Genomic DNA, 20,595 nt, shown 5'->3' with positions numbered 1-20,595 from the left:
CTTTAGAGTATTCAAATGCTGCAAAAGTAATAATGATATTGCACGAAATAATTTAATTTGGGAGATGGGTAGAGATGCGTAAATAGATAGGTTCACATACAGATAACTATTAACCACTGCCACCACTAATATTGTATGTGCCAGGCTGTAAACTAAGAACTTTAGAAATTTAACCTATTTATTCTGGAAATAATCCTATGAAGTAGGTACCTTATTTCTATTTTACAGAGGAGAAAACTGGGGCATAGGGGGATTAAGTGATTTGGCCAAGATTACACAGCAAGGAAGTGGTGGATAGAGTATTTGAACTGAAGGCAGGGTGGCTCCAGAAACTGCTCTCTGGACCCCGGCACCAGGCTGCCTTCCTAGATGACAGGAAGGCTTGTGCATTAGTATTCTGAAATGTCATTGCCTGCGATGCATACATCAGTAACATATATGCCATTTTCAGTGATACAAGGGACTGCTGAAAATGATTATCTTTCATTTTGACCATAAAATTTTGGTCAAAATTTTGTGACCATCATTTTAAAGGCTGAAAAACAATAATACTGGCTAATTATTGAGTGCTTATTATGTGCTAGGGGCTGTGCTACATGCTTTATACATATTATCTCACTTTAATATCTTTATTTTTTAAATTCTGGAAACAGATCAAGCTTAGAAGTTATAAAATGTTAATGTTATAATAAAATACATCCCAATAAAACCTCTGTTACCTAAATAAAATTAAATTTTATGAAACCTTTGATTAAAGAAACAGGATATTTGTACCTTTCACAATTCCAATGCCACGAATCTGGGCAACAAATGCAGTCACCAAGGCTAAGCGGCACCTCAACCACAGATGAATGTTGAAATATTCTCGAGAATTTAGGGAAATAGGATCTAAAAAACTGTCGTCTTTACTTTCAGTCACCTAAACAATATCAAAATGATTATTATCTTTCCACTTAAAACTGTCCAAGTTCTAGCCTAGTGCTAAGTATAAGTTAAGGGAAGCAGTGATACCATTTAATAGCATTAAATTTTTAATTTTAGAAATTATTCTTTAACATTCTATAAAACATAAAAGATATAAAAAAAACAAGTAAAATCACTATTAACACTGATCCTCATTTAAGTGCTTTCTTTTTCTCTGTGTACCCACTGTTGAAAACTAGATTTACAGTCTGAATTTTTCATTGCAAATTATATCAACAGTTTCCATACCTTCAAAACTTTTGTGACCATCATTTTAAAGGCTGAAAAACAATAATACTGGCTAATTATTGAGTGCTTATTATGTGCCAGGGGCTGTGCTACATGCTTTATTCATATTATCTCACTTAATCCTCCTGACAAGCCAAAGAGCAGTTATTGTTATTCTCTGTTTTTCAGATTTGAGAAGTGAAGCCTAGGGAGGCTACCTATTTGCTTAAACCCCATCATGTTCTGGCAGAGGTTATGATTCACACTTGCGTCTTTCTGAATTTAGAGCCCACAGTCTTAACTGACTAAGTTATATTGTAGGTGCTGCTCACAGCCCGAACATATTTTATGACCTACTATCCTTCTTGTTTCACTTTACAAAGGAAATGACCAGTGGGAGGGAGGTGACAAAGGAACTCTTCCAGAGCTATCCATCTCAGACACTTCATCTAGAACAATGCCTTTTTGTTCTAGGAATTTCCTGCTACAATTTCTGACGGTTCACCGTCTCCAAACAGTCAGCAATATCTGTTATCAAGGAGCTGTGACCTGGACTTGATGAGGGCTAAAGTGACTGACAGGTGAGGTGCAGAGGAGGAGAGGGTGAGCTGTTCCTGGGACCAGAGTAAGAAGGGAACAGAGAACCAGGGAGAGGATCATGATTAAAATGAGGGGTCTACTACTTAGATTAGATTTACAGAGAAAAAAAAAAACAACCTATCTATGTACCTTTATCTCCTACATGCCTGTTACTATTGAAAAGCCAAGTCATGCTTAATCTAAATCAGGACTCCTCAGCCTCAGCACGACTGACATTTTGGGCCAGATACTTGTTGTGGGGGAAATGTCCTGTGTGTTACAGGATGTTGAGCAACATCCCTGGCTTCTACCCAGTAGATGTCAGTAGCACGGCCTCTAGTTAGAACAACCGAAAAATCTCTAGGCACTGCAAACGTCCCCTGGGAGGCAAAATTGCCCTCAATTGACAACCACCACTCTAAGTAAATTTTCAGAATCAGATTGCTTTTTAGCATATATATTGCCTTTAATATAGTAAGAAATGAGTCAATTAGTTTTATTTTGTAAAGACTTAGATAGTAGCAATTTTATTAGTAAAGCTTAAGCTTTATTTTATTCATTTTAAAATGAGCAAGGGTTTAGTGTACTGAATCTTTATATTTTAATCCTAAACAACCCTGTATTATTAAATTACTTGGTCTAATTGAAGTCCATAAAATTTCAAAGAATGTGAGACACCAGTTGCCATATAGATTTGAGAGCTGAAGTGCAGAAGAATCTAATTGTGAGAAATTCAAGATGGGAAACAGCACACGTGTCACACTGGTAATGCTAAAGAAGAAATATAATCAAAAGTGAAATGAAGACCAAGTACTGTGAAACAACTTCATTTACTGGTGACACCAGACTAGAAGACTAGAATGATATATCTGGTGGCACTTCAGCCACTATTACATCCAATTCCAAAAGTTCCTAAATGAGATTGTGTAGCTCTTTAAAAAAATTTTAAGGAACTTGCCCAAGGTATATTGACTAATAAACAGCATCAACATGGGACTTAAACACAGATCTTTTTATTCTGAACTCAATGTCTTCAGTACTTTACCCCTTTGTTTCATTTAAATAAAGAGACAATATCCTAGTATGTCAATAATTATTCCCTAATAAATATTATAAGGCCAAACATTAAATTCATACATACATAACTTTCTGGAGAGGTGCAATTCTCTGAATCATCTTCTACTACCTTCTTTTTAAAAAGTTTTGAATCGTGGAGAAGTTTAAGTGTGGAAAATACTATCGCAGCACTAAAATAGAAAATATAATTTAAACATTATTAGTATTACACTTGTGGCATTTGTGCCTTATTTCCTAAGTCTCTTCCTCCAAAAAACCCCTCCCCATATTGCCACCCACCCACCCTCCAAACTATTAGGTGCCCTGTCTGTGTGCCCTAGTGTGGTCTTAACCACAAGACGGTACTTATCATATTATTAACTGCCTGCAAACCCCTGTATAGTCTCACCTGATTTATCTTATTCCTTGCTGAAATCCAGCATCTAGTGGCTCAGACACAATAGAAGTTAAAAAATGTTTAAATGAAAAATGTGAACAAAAGAATGAATGCTTCCAAGATCTAAAACAAAATTTACTCACACATTCATTAATAAAATGAGCACAGATGTATTTTCCATACATCAGAATATGGTTCTCCAGGGTTTTTTGATGCCATAAAACTGTGTTGCTTAAAGCTATGCACTTGGAAACTCTTAAGGAAAATTTGTGCTCAATCAGTATATAGCAGTCCCAAGAGGTAAATGTACTTAATGAAGAAAACAGAAGCCAGGAGATAGGAACTCTTCTCACTTCCTGTTGCCTGAGATGTAAGTTTTTCTTCACTTTAAATCATCCCATCCTCTTTCCCTGTATGATGATATACATATAATTGATGTCGCACTTTTTCAAAATATTTTAATAATATATGTCAACAGGCCTTCTCATTTGAAAATCTAGACCAAAACAAAATTCAAGTGCAGAATAATCTAACTGACAATGCTTGTTACGCTACTTTATACACAGAAAGATTGGATGAAAGCCAAATGGACAATATATCCATTTATCTAACTGCTCACTTGATAGCTCCACTTGAATAGTAAATAACAATCGCATTTAAGAGGTGTTATGAGCTAAACTGTGTTGAGGTCCTAACCCTCTGTGCCTCAGCATGCATTCTGACCTGGAAATAGAGTCTTGACAGAGGTCGTTGGGGGGGACCCTATGTATGTGCTACGTGCTGTGCTAAGTCACTTCATCGTGTTTGACTTTTTGCGACACTATGGACTATAGCCTGCCAGGCTCCTCTGTCCATGGGATTCTCCAGGCAAGAATACTGGAGACAGTTGCCATTTCCTTCTCCAGGGGATCTTCCTGACCCAGGGATTGAACCCGGGTCTCTTACATCTCCTGCATTGGCAGGTGTGTTACCTGGAAAGCCCCATTCAATATAACCACTGTCCTTACAAATGGGGGGAATTTGGCCAGAAAGACAGGCATGGACAGAGAAACAGACATGCCCAGAGGGAAGCTGATGTGAAGACATCCGGGGAGAAGACAGCCCATGACTGGAGTGACGCATCTCTCCATCATGCACGATGTAGAACACCAAAGATCGCTGGCAAACACCAGAAGCAGCAAGAGGTGAGGAAGGGCTCCCTCCAGAGCTGTCAAAAAGAACAGGGTCTTGCCAACACCCTGATTTTGGGACAGTCAGCCTCCAGAACTGTGAGACAATAAAATTCTGTTGTTTTAAGACACAGTCTTGGGTACTCTGTTATACTAGCCCTAGGAAACTTGTTGTTCAGTCGCCCAGTCATGTCCAACTCTTTGTGATCCCATGGACTGCAACATGCCAGGCCTCCCTGTCCCTCACCCACCATCTCCCGGAGTTTGCCCAAATTCACATTTGTTGCATTGGTGATGCTGTCCAGCCATCTCATCCTCTGACGCCCTCTTCTCCTTCTGCCCTTGGGAGGAGGGAATAGCAGATCTTCTGCCCACTGGAGGAGGAAATGGCAAACCACCCCAGTACACATGCTGTGAGAACCTCATGAACTGTATACAAGGCTAGGATGGGTTAAAAGCAGAGCCCCTCCACCTCCTTCTCCCTTCCACCTCCTCCACGAAACCTACTCCTCCTTCCTGTTCTCTACCCCCAGATCAAGAGCCCCATATCAGCACTGCTTCCCCTTTGCCTCCCACTCCATGTTTAATCTGTCAACAAGTTCTGTTGGCTTCACTTTCAAATCTGGATACTATTCAGCAGCTCCTTCCTTCCTTCCTTCACTGCTACTGCTAATGCCTCCATCCAAGCCACCAACATCTCCAGGCCAGACAGCTGCGGGAACTTCCTGGCCAGTCTGTCTGATATGGCCCCCACCCCTGTGGTCCTGGTCTCTACTCAGTGGCCACATTGCTCTCTCTTCAAGATGTAAATGAGATCATGTCATTTCCCCGGTTCTCCTTCCAGAAGCCTCCCTGGCTGTGGTCAGTACACCATCTCCTTTGGGTCAGTTAGTGAGGTTTTCTGGCTAAGAAAACAGCTTCATCAGGGTCCAGGGATACTTCTAAGAAGGTACAGTCTCTGTGTATAGGCTCCCAAGGTATGTATATATGCTCAGATCTTCATTACATTTTAAAGCCTTTTTTGGGGGGTATGCATCCACATGTTGTATTAAAAGATGTCCTCTCTCTCATCTTCCCTCAATCTTTTTTTAAAATGCTAACTGGTATTTACTGTGTTTACTACCTGTCAGGTGCTATGTTAAGTGCTTTCTGTGAATTAATTGACTTAATCCCCACCACAAACCTACAAAGTATGTATTATTATCATCCCTACTTGATAGATGAGTTAATTGAGACCCAGAAATGTTAAATGACTTGCCTAAGGTGACTCAATGGACATGAGTTTGAGCAAACTCCCAGAGATAGTGAAGGACAGGGAAGGCTGGCATGCTGTAGTCCAGGGAGTCAGAGAGTCACACACGACTGAGCAACTCAACAGCAAAGGTGACTCAGGTAGAAAGGGGAGGCAGGATCAGAACCCAGGCCACTGGAGCCTGCAGCATTCTCAGATTCATCACTCTGCTATAATGTGGCCTCTTCCTTTTTACAATTCTAACACATTGCATTTTGTTTATCCTGGCACAGGGTTACTTGGGCCCACATTTATATTACTATCTAATTATTGTTAACTGTACCTTGCACGATATAAAAGGCCCTCTTTGTTCAGTTTTTAAATGTCTTTAGTCTTGCATTCTACTCAGTAAGCTTCATTAAATGGGGTTATCTTAAGGATATTAAATGAGGTACTTAGTCTTTTATATGCTCAAAAATATGTATTGAGCACCAGCTACGGGCCAGAAGCAAATCTAGGGGTTATGGATACAGTACCTGACCTCACAGCGCTGACATTCTATCGAGAGCAGGATGCTCTCAGTAAAGAGGAGTGCTCAGCAAACAGACGGTATTCAGTGCATCCTTGCTATAATCCTCCTAGCTGTCATTATTGATGTATAAAGTTGGACACGGAAAATGCGAGGACTGAACTGATTTTTTTTCTGAGTGGTTAACCAGCATCAAAGCTTTTCAGCCATTACTGAATTTCAAACTCTCAGGATTTTACTCGGCCATTAAACTGGTTTAGATACTTGTATTTTCTAAAATATGGCTTGTGATTATCTAAACTTACTATTAAAAAAAATTAAAATCAAATAAGCAAGCAAGAAACAAACAAAAAAACCATAATGTTGATGGGGTTTGCATACAGGTACAGAATCTCCTCTCCCCTACACCCTTTCTCCCTGAAGGCTACATACACTTTTCTAAGGCACTTTGTTTATTGAGTAGCTTCAGAGTTAGCACAGGATAGCAACTAGAGAACTTAAAAGAAGAAAACAGTACTTATCTCACTCTTCTGATCTGAAGGCCTAATTCTGATTTCAAGAGAAATGAAATACAAGGTTTGGAATCTTGCAAACCTCAAAACTTAGTGAATAAAATATAAACATGCTGATGTGTCTTAATCCACCTGGTATTGCTTAGTTGCACGATGGAAAACTTCTAGTTTCTCCTCTGCACTAGGCAGACAGAAAGTGTAGGAGGATTACTGACTATAAACAGTCTGAATCCCAACAGAAGGACATTTCACTCTGACACAAAATTAAAAGGCTCAAATGTTATCCGATTTAGACAATAAATTAAACACAAAGGAGAATAGAAAGGAACATTTAAAAAAGAAGAAGACAGGATTCTGAAATAGAGAGGCAGCCTTGAAAGGAGTAGAAATACAGTTTGCGTAACTTTGATCCCATTTATTTCTTATTAACATTCATGACAAAAATGGTCAGTTTGTTCTCATAAAATCTATGTGGCTCACTCCACCTGTCACCCGAGGGAACGTGCCTTTCAATTTCCTTGACACATAATTTTATTAGAAGAATCATGAAATGTCAAGCTAACCATCATTTGGAAAAGGGACTGTCCAACACTCTCAGCAGCGCCCAAACAGAAGCTCACAGAGGGTGAAGTTCACCTGCAAAAACACATTCATCCTGACAGTAGGCTTTCCCAAGTGACAACACTGTCACTAAGAGCCAGCAATAGCAAAGTTTTTGCAGGTTTTGTCCCAAGGGCCTGGCTCATGGACTTAAAATTGGTGCAATTCTGGTATCTTTGCATATTATTTGCATACATCTATCTGGTTGTCAAATTAAAGTTCTGTTGTGACATTCCTTTCTATGCTATTTTTTAATGTTTAGTTTCTCATTTCATTCTTCTTCACTAAAGAAAAAAAAAAATCAATCTTATCCTCCATACTAAAAGGGTATGTATAAGATATGTAGAGAGCTGGGGAAACAAAGAAAGTAAGAAACAAGAAATATTTTCCACAGTTGCTATTGCTCTCTGAGACACAGTTTGGAAAAAACAGTTCCATTTGCCACCATGGGAAACATATATTCATTATTCTCCATATATAGATACACATATATATTCTATATAGTGATAACACACATAATCATATATATAATATACATTAAGATATATAAATATTTTCTAAATATATATTTACACATTATATATTCAAATCATTTATTTTCTATAGGAAATAATATAGTAAAAGTTCCTTTGTCTTCAAACTTCAGTGGGGAAAATGGTGTATTACTAAGTGTGCTTAGTCACTCAGTCATGTCTGACTCTTTGCAATCCTTTGGACTGTAGCCCACCAGGCTCCTCTGTCCATAGAATTTGCCAGGCAAGAATACTGGGGTGGGTTGCCATTTCTTCCTCCAGGGGATCTTAGCACCCCAGGGATTGAAGCCATGTCTCCTGTGTCTCCTGCATTGCAGGCCAATTCTTTACCCTCTGAGCCATGTAAGTCTATTTTAACCAACTACCAGTATAGTTTAAAGATAGTTACAAATGTGACAATACTTTAAACCAGTGGGTCCCAAGTTTTTTTTTAATCTCAACACCCATTTACGTTCTTAAAAATTATTGAGAACCATCCAAGAGCTCTATCAATATTTACCATATTAGAAATTAAATTGAGCCATGTTTAAATTCATTAACATTTACTAATTCATTTAAAAATAAAAATTCATTACATTTTAATATAAATAATATGTTTTATGGAAAATATATTTTCCAAAACAAAAAATAGTGAGAAAGATGCCACTGTTTTTGCATTTTGTGAATCTCTTTAATATCTGACTTGAAAAGAGAAAATCTACTGAATAGAAGACTAGTCAGTCTGTTGTGACATAATGTTTGGCTGAAGTGCAGAAGACTAGGCCTCACACAGATAGTGACTGGACATGGGAGGAGTATTTTAAGAGCCTCTTCAAATAATTGTGAATATTCTTCCTTGACACTATACCAACATGTGACAAATGATATGCTTAGTTGCTCAATCATGTCAGACTCCTTGTGCCCCCATGAATGGTAGCCCACCAGGCTCCTCTGTCCATGGGGATTCTCCAAGCAAGAATCCTGGAGTGCATTCCTATGCCCTCCTTCAGGGGATCTTCCCAACCCAGGGATTGAACCCAGGCCTCCCGCACTGCAGGCAGATTCTTGTCTGAGCCACCAGGGAAGCCCAACAAATTATAGTTTCTTAAGTTTGTTGCTATGTGAAATGTAATAACATCCACTGATGCACTTTCCCTACTCAGTTACATAAAACCTAATGGTCTTTCTTGTTAACCAGGATTTGGGAACATCATATGTGGTCATTCAGAAAACATAAGCTTCCTGAGTTACACAGATCCTCTTGATGTTGAAGCATTTCGTTACACATTTTTAAAAAACAATGCCCATTAATGTCACCGCCAGTCTCATCCAAAAAAATCTAAGCATTAGAAAACTGTCAAGCTCATGATGGCAAATACAAATTTTCCAAAACTCCAGTTTTCTCATGCAAGTTTAGATTTTATCACTGGCAACAAAAACAATTAGTTGTTTTCCTAGAAATGGCATGTTCATTTCACTCATTTTCAACAAAATACCTGTCAAATACCCAAGTCTGAATAATCATGGTTTGTCAGTTGTTTTTACAAACAGAAATGTTGTTCCATGAGAAAAACAGCTTAGCCAGCTCTCAATTCATCCACATGCATTCTCTTCCTCAAGACAGCCATCAGACTGTGCTACACAGTGAAGGTGCTTGAGGTACACGTCCCACTTAATATATTCCCACAGATTATTACAAATTTATTTAAGAATAGGTATTTATGAATGTAACAGATTCTACTGCTTCAGCAAAAGCATTCTTAAGTGAATCTGCCTTGTTGTTTTTTTTTATTGCAAGCATGCAGCAGTGAAGAACAGGACAACGTTTGCTTTGGTGTCACTGCTTTGATTCATGGTGAGCTGATGGAAGTTTTACCACTGTTGCTTTTGCAGCATCAGTTGCAAATAACAACACACAGAAAAGGCAAAAAAAAAAAAAATCTTCATTTTATAAACTATTATACACATAGTTTACTATGTTATAAGCTACTATAAAAATAGTTCTAACCTCACAGACCTCCCTGAAAGAGTCTCAGGAACATCCAGAGATCTGCAGACTACATTTGAGAATCACTCCCCCAAACAGACTTTATGGATTTTTATCACTGCTTAGAAACCACAAAAATTTATAAATTCCCCCAAACCTGTACTGTCTCTAACACAAAATCAAATTTAGATGTGGACTCAGTAGAGCCCAGCGAGCCACAGTCCATGAGGTTGCAATTAAGCGACTGAACAACAACTAGGGAAAGCTTCCAATCAAGGCAATAATGAGACGATTGTATGTTACCAATCTAAGCACAAGCAAAGGGGGGTTTCTGCTGAACTGACTTCCCCTTCGCGAAGGCTGCAGAAGTGCTTCTCCTGTTTAAAGAGAATGGCCGTCTAAAAAACTGCGGGGGACTGCCCGTGAAGGGTTAAGTCTTGGGAGCTGCTCGGCGTTATGCAGAGCCTTAGGCACGTCCCTACGCTCCCTGTCCCGCCCCCCTGAAGAATTTACTACCCTTAAGGCTCCGGGAGGTCTAGTTCTTGCAACATTTCATAGAAGATAGATTAGCTTATTGTTAGAAGATAGATTATCTATTTGTGATCTGTACACAATGGTAAGGGTCTTGTGATTGTATCTGGAGATTAAGAACAATTTTGTGAATGTCAGAAGTCACGTACTTTATCCTATATATACTGCAGCACAATAAAGAAAGGCATCAGCCATTTTGGTCTGATCCTCTCAACCCCATCTTTTGTCTCTCTCTTATTTTTCTTAGCGGGGACGCTCCGTTCTCTCCCTGTGCAGGTGCGACTCTTGCTTGTGCTGGCCGCGGCAGGTGGCGCCCAACGTGGGGCTCGATTTCGACAGTTTTCCTCGCCACTACTCTTATTAGCTAAAAAGAGTGAGTATATACGTATACAAGTGAATTTAAATTGAGGAGGAGTAGTAAGGTATATAGTTGAGAGTATAAATATGGGACAGACACATAGTCGTCAATTGTTTGTACATATGTTATCTGTAATGTTGAAACATCGGGGAATTACTGTTTCCAAACTTAAATTAATCAATTTTCTTTCATTTATTGAGGAAGTTTGCCCTTGGTTCCCCAGAGAAGGTACAGTAAATTTAGAAACATAGAAAAAGGTAGGGGAACAAATTCGGGCTCATTATACTCTACATGGCCCTGAAAAGGTGCCTGTTGAAACTTTATCCTTTTGGACACTAATTCGTGATTGTCTGGACTTTGATAATGATGAATTAAAACGTTTAAAAAATTTACTGAAACAGGAAGAAAATCCTCTACATGTTCCTGATCCGGAACCCAGATATGCTGTTCCCAAGGGAGTTGAAGGCGACCCTCCGTTTGCTAACTTATCGCGTCCTTCAGATAATGATGATTCACTTTCATCCACACATGAGGCGAAATTAGACGAAGAAGCTGCTAAATACCATCAAGAAGATTGGGGTTTTTTAGCACAAGAAAAGGGGGCGTCAACATCTAAAGATGATTTGATTGAATGTTTAAAAAACCTCACTATTGCTTTACAGAACTCAGGAATCAAGCTTCCTAGTAACAATGCTAAATCTCCTTCTGCTCCGCCTCTTCCCCCTGCTTATGCTCCTTCCGTTATAGCAGGTCTCAATCCCCCTCTGGGGCCTCCTCCTCCTCCTCCTCCATCTGAGATTATGTCTCCGCTGCAGAAGGCATTAAAACAAGCACAACGACTTGGTGAGGTCGTCTCCGATTTTTCTCTTGCTTTTCCTGTCTTTAAAAATAACAACCAGCGTTTTTATGAAGCGCTGCCTTTCAAACAATTAAAAGAGTTAAAGATTGCTTGTTCACAATACGGTCCTACCGCTCCATTCACCATTGCTATGATAGAAAATTTGGGTACTCAAGCCTTACCCCCAAATGATTAGAAGCAAACAGCTAGGGCCTGTCTCTCAGGGGGAGATTATTTACTATGGAAATCTGAATTTTTTGAACAATGTGCTCGTATAGCCGATGTTAACCGACAGCAAGGTATACAGACCTCCTACAAAATGTTGATTGGTGAAGGCCCTTACCAGGCTACTGATACTCAACTTAATTTTTTACCTGGTGCATATGCACAAATATCAAATGCAGCTCGACAGGCATAGAAAAAACTTCCTAGCTCCAGTACTAAGACAAAAGATCTTTCAAAAGTCCGACAGGGACCTGATGAGCCTTACCAGGACTTCGTGGCACGGCTCTTAGATACTATAGGTAAGATAATGTCAGATGAACAGGCTGGGATGTTATTGGCAAAACAATTGGCTTTTAAAAACGCTAACTCTGCCTGTCAAGCTGCTTTAAGACCTTATCGGAAAAAAGGGAGATCTGTCTGATTTTATTCGCATTTGTGCTGATATTGGACCCTCCTACATGCAAGGTATTGCTATGGCAGCGGCATTACAAGGAAAAAGCATTAAAGAGGTACTTTTTCAGCAACAAGCCAAGAACAAGAAAGGATATCAAAAGTCAGGTAATTCGGGTTGCTTTGTTTGTGGTCAACCTGGCCATCGGGCTGCAGTGTGCCCTCAAAAACAACAAACCCCTGCTAACACTCCTAATTTATGCCCACGATGTAAAAAGGGGAAGCATTGGGCCCGGGACTGTCGTTCTAAAACGGATGTTCAAGGTAATCCTTTACCCCCGGTTTCGGAAAACTGGGTGAGGGGCCAGCCCCTGGCCCCAAAGCAATGTTATGGGGCAACGCTGCAGGTTCCAAAAGAACCATTGCAGACCTCTGTCAAGCCACAAGAGGCAGCGCGGGATTGGACCTCTGTGCCACCTCCTACACAGTATTAACTCCCGAGATGGGGGTTCAAACCCTTGCCACAGGAGTGTTTGGGCCTTTACCTCCAGAGACAGCTGGACTGCTTTTAGGGCGCAGTAGTGTGTCTTTAAAGGGAATACTTATTCATCCTGGTGTGATTGACTCTGATTATACAGGAGAGATAAAAATATTAGCCTCCGCTCCTAACAAAATTATTGTAATCAATGCAGGACAACGTATAGCTCAACTCCTTTTAGTTCCATTAGTTATACAAGGAAAAACAATTAATAAAGACCGTCAAGATAAAGGTTTCGGGTCCTCTGACGCCTATTGGGTGCAAAATGTTACCGAGGCACGACCAGAACTTGAGCTACGCATTGACGGTAAGCTTTTCCGCGGAGTGCTTGATACAGGGGCCGATATTAGCGTTATTTCTGAAAAATACTGGCCTACTACATGGCCTAAACAAATAGCTATTTCCACTCTTCAGGGTATTGGCCAAACTACCAATCCAGAACAAAGTTCGTCCCTTCTTACTTGGAGGGATAAAGATGGCCATACAGGCCAATTTAAGCCTTATATTCTGCCCCATCTTCCAGTTAATCTATGGGGGCGTGATATATTAAGCAAAATGGGTGTTTATTTATATAGTCCTTCACCCACCGTAACAGATTTGATGTTAGATCAGGGCTTACTTCCAAACCAAGGTTTAGGTAAACAACATCAAGGCATCGTTTTACCCCTTGATTTAAAACCTAATCAAGATCGAAAAGGCTTGGGGTGTTTTCCCTAGGGACCTCTGATTCTCCTGTGACGCATGCCGATCCTATTGATTGGAAATCTGAGAAACCGGTATGGGTCGATCAGTGGCCCCTAACACAGGAAAAACTTTCTGCCGCACAACAGCTGGTGCAGGAACAGCTGAGGCTTGGACATATTGAACCCTCTACCTCTGCTTAGAATTCCCCAATTTTTGTTATTAAAAAGAAGTCTGGGAAATGGAGATTGCTACAAGACCTTCGTAAGGATGCCGAAGCGCCGCGTTGGAAACCGGAAAGGCTGGTACGCGCGGCGGAGGAACTCCCTGACACATCAGATGCATCGCATGACACTGAGCGAGCCCAGGAGTGAGCTGCCTACCCCGAGGCAGATTGAGGCGTTGATGCAATATGCTTGGAATGAGGCTCATGTACAACCTCCAGTGACACCTACTAATATACTGATCATGTTATTATTATTGTTACAGCGGATACAAAACGGGGCGGCTGCAGTTTTTTGGGCATACATTCCTGATCCGCCCATGATTCAATCCTTAGGATGGGATAAAGAAATAGTACCTGTATATGTCAATGATACAAGTCTTTTAGGAGGAAAATCAGATATTCACATTTCTCCTCAGCAAGCCAATATTTCCTTTTATGGTCTTACTACACAATACCCTATGTGCTTTTCTTATCAATCACAGCATCCTCACTGTATACAGGTGTCAGCTGATATATCCTATCCTCGAGTGACTATTTCAGGCATTGATGAAAAAACCGGAAAAAGATCGTACCGTGACGGAACCGGACCTCTCGACATTCCGTTTTGTGACAAACATTTAAGCATCGGCATAGAAATAGACACTCCTTGGACTTTATGTCGAGCACGGGTCGCCTCAGTGTACAACATCAACAATGCCAATGCCACCCTTTTATGGGACTGGGCACCTGGGGGAAAACCTGATTTCCCCGAATATCGAGGACAGCATCCACCCATTCTCTCTGTAAACACTGCTCCTATATTTCAAACTGAACTGTGGAAACTTTTGGCTGCTTTTGGTCATGGCAATAGTCTATATTTACAACCCAATATTAGTGGGAGTAAATATGGTAATGTAAGAGTTACGGGGTTTTTATATCCCAGAGCTTTTGTCCCTTACCCATTCATGTTGATACAAGGCCATATGGAAATAACGCTGTCATTGAATATTTATCATTTAAATTGTTCTAATTGTATACTTACTAATTGCATAAGAGGTGTTGCTAAAGGAGAACAAGTTATAATAGTAAAACAACCTGCTTTTGTAATGTTACCTGTTGAAATAACTGAAAAATGGTATGATGAGACCGCTTTAGAATTGCTACAGCGCATTAACACGGCTCTTAGCCGCACTGAAAAAAGTGTGAGCCTGATTGTTCTGGGTATAGTATCTTTAATCACCCTTATAGCAAATGCTGTCACCGCTTCTGTATCTTTAGCACAATCCATTCAAGCTGCTCATACTGTAGATTCCTTGTCATATAATGTTACTAAAGTAATGGGAACACAAAAAGATATAGATAAAAAAATAGAAGATAGACTATCAGCTTTATATGATGTGGTTAGAGTTCTAGGAAAACAAGTTCAGAGCATTAGTTTCCGCATAAAAATCCAATGTCATGCTAATTATAAGTAGATTTGTGTTACAAAAAAGGCTTATAATGCATCTGATTTCCCGTGGGATAAGGTGAAAAAACATCTACAAGGAGTATGGTTTAATACTAATGTTTCTCTAGATCTATTGCAGTTGCATAATAAAATTCTTAATATTAAAAATTCTCCAAAAGCTACTTTGAATATAGCTGATACTGTTGATAATTTCTTACAAAATTTATTTTCTAACTTCCCTAGCCTTCATTCACTGTGGCGAAGCATAATTGCTGTGGGCGCGGTTCTGACTGCTGTGCTTATATTGATTTGTTTAGCTCCTTGCCTTATTCGTAGCATTGTTAAAAAATTTTTACATATGAGAGTTCTGATACATAAAAACATGTTGCAACACCGACATCTTATGGAGCTTTTAAAAAAATAAAGAGAGGGGAGCTGCGGGGGACTGCCCGTGAAGGGTTAAGTCTTGGGAGCTGCTCGGCGTTATGCAGAGCCTTAGGCATGTCCCTACGCTCCCTGTCCCGCCCCCCTGAAGAATTTACTACCCTTAAGGCTCCGGGACGTCTAGTTCTTGCAACATTTCATAGAAGATAGATTAGCTTATTGTTAGAAGATAGATTATCTATTTGTGATCTGTACACAATGGTAAGGATCTTGTGATTTTATCTGGAGATTAAGAACAATTTTGTGAATGTCAGAAGTCACGTACTTTATCCTATATATACTGCAGCACAATAAAGAAAGGCATCAGCCATTTTGGTCTGATCCTCTCAACCCCATCTTTTGTCTCTCTCTTATTTTTCTTAGCGGGGACGCTCCGTTCTCTCCCTGTGCAGGTGCGACTCTTGCTTGTGCTGGCCGCGGCAAAAAACTAAGTCCCTTTCCAAATTCTGGATCCAATGCATAGAACCTAATGCACAGAATTTCAGTATACTGAGAAAGGAGAGGAAAAAAATTACTTCCATCTAATTTGATCATTTCTTCTTTTCATTCAATGATTATATTTTTCAGTTCTAAAATCTCTAGTTTTTTTCCCCTAAATTCACCTATTCCTTTCATAATCTTGTCTCATTCTCTTCCATCCTTCACATCTTTGAACAGTTCATTTCTTGGGCTGCAAAGTCTGCCATTTATTGTTTGCTCTCTTCTGAGGCTGTTTCCTCATTTGGTTTATGATATTTGCCTCTGTGCTAACGTTACCGGCAGTTATTTTCCATGGGAGTTCCACATTTCCTAAGTTAATCTCTATGAGACAACTTTGACTTTGGCTTTGCTCCAGCTTTGTGATGTCAAGACCAGCTTCAAAGTTAATTTCTCAAGGTTTCTGCATTTCATTGTCAGTACCAGTTTGGACCCTGCACTTGCCAAAAGCATCCATCTGAGGAATTTGTCTTGGGTTACTCTTTTTCCAACTATACTCAGGGCAGGCAGCAAGCACATTCCTGGCTAGTCCCCAAAGACCTTTCTGAAATCTCAAGCTGGGGGATAATTTTATTCTGTATTAGAGAAACAGAGAAGACTGGACTGGGATCCTACCCCTCTGTTTACAAATTATATCAGAGCATCGAATTCACTCTCTCTACTGGGTCATTTTCATCAGTATATAATACATTATTGTTGCTCTCATCTCAGAAAAACTTGTCTTGATCCTACTTCTACCAACTTCACCCTATTCCTCTAATTCCCTTTACATGAAAATTCCTCAAAAGAATCATCTTTACTTGCGCAGTCCAATTTCTTTCCTCCTGTGTTATCATAAAACCACTCTAAACATGCTCTTTCCCCATTACCTTCTAAAATTACTCCTGTCAAAGTACAAAGGACTGGTGATGTCCATGTTTATAAAGCATCCAATTGCCAATTTTCTGTTATCTCTACCTGGAGCTCTCTACCTAGAGCTCTCGGCACAGCTGATCACTCTATTCTCCTTGACACACTTTCTTCACGTGGTTTTCTGGATTTCATAATCTCTTGGGGTTTTTTTGTTTTTGTTTTTTACTAGTCATTTCTTCTCAGTTTCCTTGGCTGGTTCCTCATTTTCTCCCCAATCTTTTACCACAATCAACCCTCAGTCCTTGGTCTTTTTCTTTCATTCATCTACTCACACTCCTTAAGGAATCTCACTCTTTATAAAGGCTTTAAGGGACTTCCCTGGTAACTAAGATTCTGCTGCATTCCCAATGCAGGGGGCTCAGGTTCAATCCCTGGTCAGGGAACTAGATCCTACATGCCCCATGCCACAACTAAGACCTGGGGCACCTAAACAAATAAATAAATAAATATTTAAAAAAAACAGAGGCTTTAAATACTATTTATATTCTAAAGACTCCGAGAATATTTGATATTGCCAATTGTACCTCAAAGGGACATCTCAATCTAAACATGTACAAAATGTAACTTTAGATCTTTCCCCTAAATAAGCTGCACCTCTGCAGTCTTCCCCATTTTGGTAAGGGACAATTTCTTTTGTAACTCCTCTCTTTTCCTTACTACTCTACAGCTAATGCATCAGCAGATTCTAATGGCTCTATGTTCAAAATATACCCAGAATCCAATGACTTATCACCACCCTCAGTGCTACCACCCTTTTCAGAGCCACTAACATCTTTCTTCTTATTATAACGGCTTCCCCAGCTGATCTCTCTGCTTTCAAACCCTTTCTCTCCTACAATCAATTCTCCACCTGACAACTGGAGTCATCCCTTGGAAGTGAAAATCAGATCATGTCATTCTTCTGCTCAAAACAATATAATGACTCCCCAGTTTTCTCAGAGGAAAAGCCAGAGTCTTCACCTTGGCCACAAGATCCCTTATGATCTGCCTCCCCCACCAAGTACATCTTTGAGGACCTCTGAAAACTCTCAGTTGCTCCATTCTAGCCACAAGAGACCCCGTGCTATCCCTCAAACATGTATCAGGCATGTTCCCACAGCCTGCAACACTCTGTCTACAGGTATTTGTGTGGACAACCCTCATGTTTATTTTTTCAGATGTCACCTCATCATAAAGTCTACCCTGACCACCCCAGATTTGGGTTATATGTCAACACTGATGCCAAGCACATCAAGAAGACTATGAAGAGGTTGATTACCTCCATAGGGAAACTATCCAAGAAGAGCACTGCAGCCTCCCAAATAGGTTGAAAATGTCTAAAGAGGAAAGAGAAAGGTAACTGACTGGGCTTTATGGTGGTTAACGGGCGGTGCTGGGTTAAGGTTTAGCACGTGTGGGTCAGGGTCTGTGTGGTTTAGACTTCCCACCAGCACCAAAGGAGGGGGTAACTAGGCTTTCTTCTCTGCTTGTCTGGGCATGGGGCAGGAGAAGGGGGAGTGGGAGCAGTCAGTTAATGAACATCTAAATGGAGTCATTCTCTTTACTACAACAGCACAATTTTAAAAGGATAAACTTCCTCCTCCTCCTGCCTTCAGATATTCTCTGTAACACTTATTTTTGGCCACGCTATACAGTTTACCTAGCTGTTAGGTTTACAGTTTATCATCAGCTTGTTTATCTTCTATTAGATTATAAACTCCATGAGGGTAGAATTTTTGTCAATATTGTTATGTATTTTTTTGTCTACTGGGATACAGAACTTAGGACTGTGCCTAGCATATTGTAGATGCCCCTAAATTACTTTTTTAATGAATGAATGAATGTTAATATAAGAAATTTGCTCATTATTCAAAACATCACTATTGAAAGTATACTCATGATAGAGGTGATTATCATAACTGATATGTGAAGCTCATATTTCTATATTATTCAATATTAAAATATCATTGAGAAGTATTTTAACTATTCAAGTGTTTATATGTCTCTGAGCTTTTGAATACAGAAACTACATTCTATTTGTCTTTGAATCCTCAGTGTCTAGAACAGAGCCCAAGAAAGAGGTACTCAGCAGACGAAAAAGAGTGAGAAGTGATCTAACCTAGGTCTCCCATACTGCAGACAGGTGGGAGAAGCCCCCGGTGGCACTAGTGGTAAAGAACCTACCTGCCAATGCAGGAGACATAAGGGATGTTGTTAAATCCCTGGGTCTGGAAGATACCCTGGAGAAGCACATGACAACCCACTCCAGTCTTCTTGCCTGGACAGTCCCATGGACAGAGGAGCCTGGCAAGCTACAGTCCATAGGGTTACAAAGAATCAGACATGACTGAAGTGACTTGGCATGTCAACAGATACTGGTCACTATAAATGAATCAATCAATGAACAAATCAAAGGAAAAATCTGACATTAGCAATTGCATCACATTTTAAAAATCTGCCACCCACAATAGTTTATTCAGTGGTTCAGCACATTATAGTTCACAGTAACTTTTTTGAAATAGAGTTAATTTTTAATAGTGTTATTGGTTGTTCATTGTTATTGATTGGAAAAAACACTCCACAGGTGTAATTTGTAAAAAGCTATAAAGAACTGGGACAGGGAGGCCTGGCATGCTGCGCTTCATGGGGTCGCAAAGAGTCGGACACGACTGAGCAACTGAACTGAACTGAACTGATAAAGAATTTAGATTCTGCCTTTTTAAAAAAATAGATTAATTCTTAAAAGGAGAGGTCTGTGAATTTGCTAATGTTTGACATAAAACATCCGAGCTATGTTCTTTAATAAACCAACTCATTTGTTGAGGACTATAGTTTTAAGTGTAGTAACATGTGGAAAAAACCCCTGAATCCTAAGTCTGCTGTATTAATCTAGGAATTTTTGAAGCTTACATAAACTTGAGATATACTGAACAAATCAGGGTGAGGAAGAAGCCGTGTGTGCAGATACTCGCCTGTATGCGGCCCGGTGTCTCTGCAGGGCAATGGCAGCCAGCTGCAGTCTGACCTCCACCACAATCTCCAGTTCGCCAGCACAACACTGAGAGAGGTCCTTATGGCTTGGATGTTCCATCTCTGACAGAAGGGTGTTGAGCCTGTCTTCAGCTTCTGTCAGTAAAATTGACTAACGAAAGAATACCACGCAGTCACCCAAGTCCAGACATAATACAAACCATGTCTCATCCTTACTCAGCAAATAATTTTTATGTACTAAAAAGTAACAATGAATGGAAGAGCCAAAAGGAAATCTGAACAAAATCATCAGAGAAGAGAGTTCAGTGAACAGGAAAAGTTAGCAGAGAATGAAAAGGGAAGTGGCAGAAGTAAGGTGCAAGACAGTGACCCTTTACTGTACACACAGCTGATGCCCATACTTGCTTATTCACAGAAGCTATGTTCTAGAAAGTTCCTGCCAACACTGAGTCAGTGAATGCTGAAGCATTACTCCTAGGGGAAATACAGGGATAGGTTCCTACAAGCCTCTGGTCACACCATTTTTTGTCAGCTGGTCAATATGTAATCTTGTTTAATGTGTGTCTATGTTTAAAGACACATAATTGAATATATGGTGTAGATTCATTAACCCTGAAGTCACAGCCAGGAACTCTATAACTCATGCCTGACTAAAGCTTGTCTAACATACACATGTTCTCCAAAAGGCACATCACAGCCTTCTTGAACTTAGGATTTATTAGACAGCACTTCAGCTTTATGCTTAGGGGCCATTTCAAATAGTGAAATGACAAAACCCCCACAAAAATGTGAAAAGCTTGGCAATAAGTACACCAT

At 39.9% G+C, this 20,595-nt stretch overlaps 1 protein-coding gene across 3 annotated transcripts in view; it reads right to left on the bottom strand.

Annotated features, from left to right (window-relative positions):
- CFAP54 (cilia and flagella associated protein 54) overlaps positions 1–20,595 on the bottom strand; it is a 335,725-nt gene that overhangs the window by 105,015 nt on the left and 210,115 nt on the right. For all 3 annotated transcript variants that reach the window (XR_001918076.1, XM_013963991.2, XM_005680630.3), the window contains exons 51-53: positions 19,761–19,930; positions 2,912–3,017; positions 775–919 (exon numbers count right to left, since the gene is read on the bottom strand). Coding sequence is in view for 2 of the 3 variants with exons in the window: in XM_013963991.2 (XP_013819445.2) it covers positions 775–919; positions 2,912–3,017; positions 19,761–19,930 (421 nt within the window). In the remaining variant the exon portion in view is untranslated. The remainder of the gene's footprint in view (positions 1–774; positions 920–2,911; positions 3,018–19,760; positions 19,931–20,595) is intronic.

This window comes from Capra hircus, chromosome 5 (assembly GCF_001704415.2).
Source record: "Capra hircus breed San Clemente chromosome 5, ASM170441v1, whole genome shotgun sequence".
Classification (NCBI taxonomy): Eukaryota; Metazoa; Chordata; class Mammalia; order Artiodactyla; family Bovidae; genus Capra; species Capra hircus.
The sequence above is the reverse complement of the archived record's forward strand: the minus strand, read 5'-3'. Positions and strand labels throughout refer to the sequence as shown.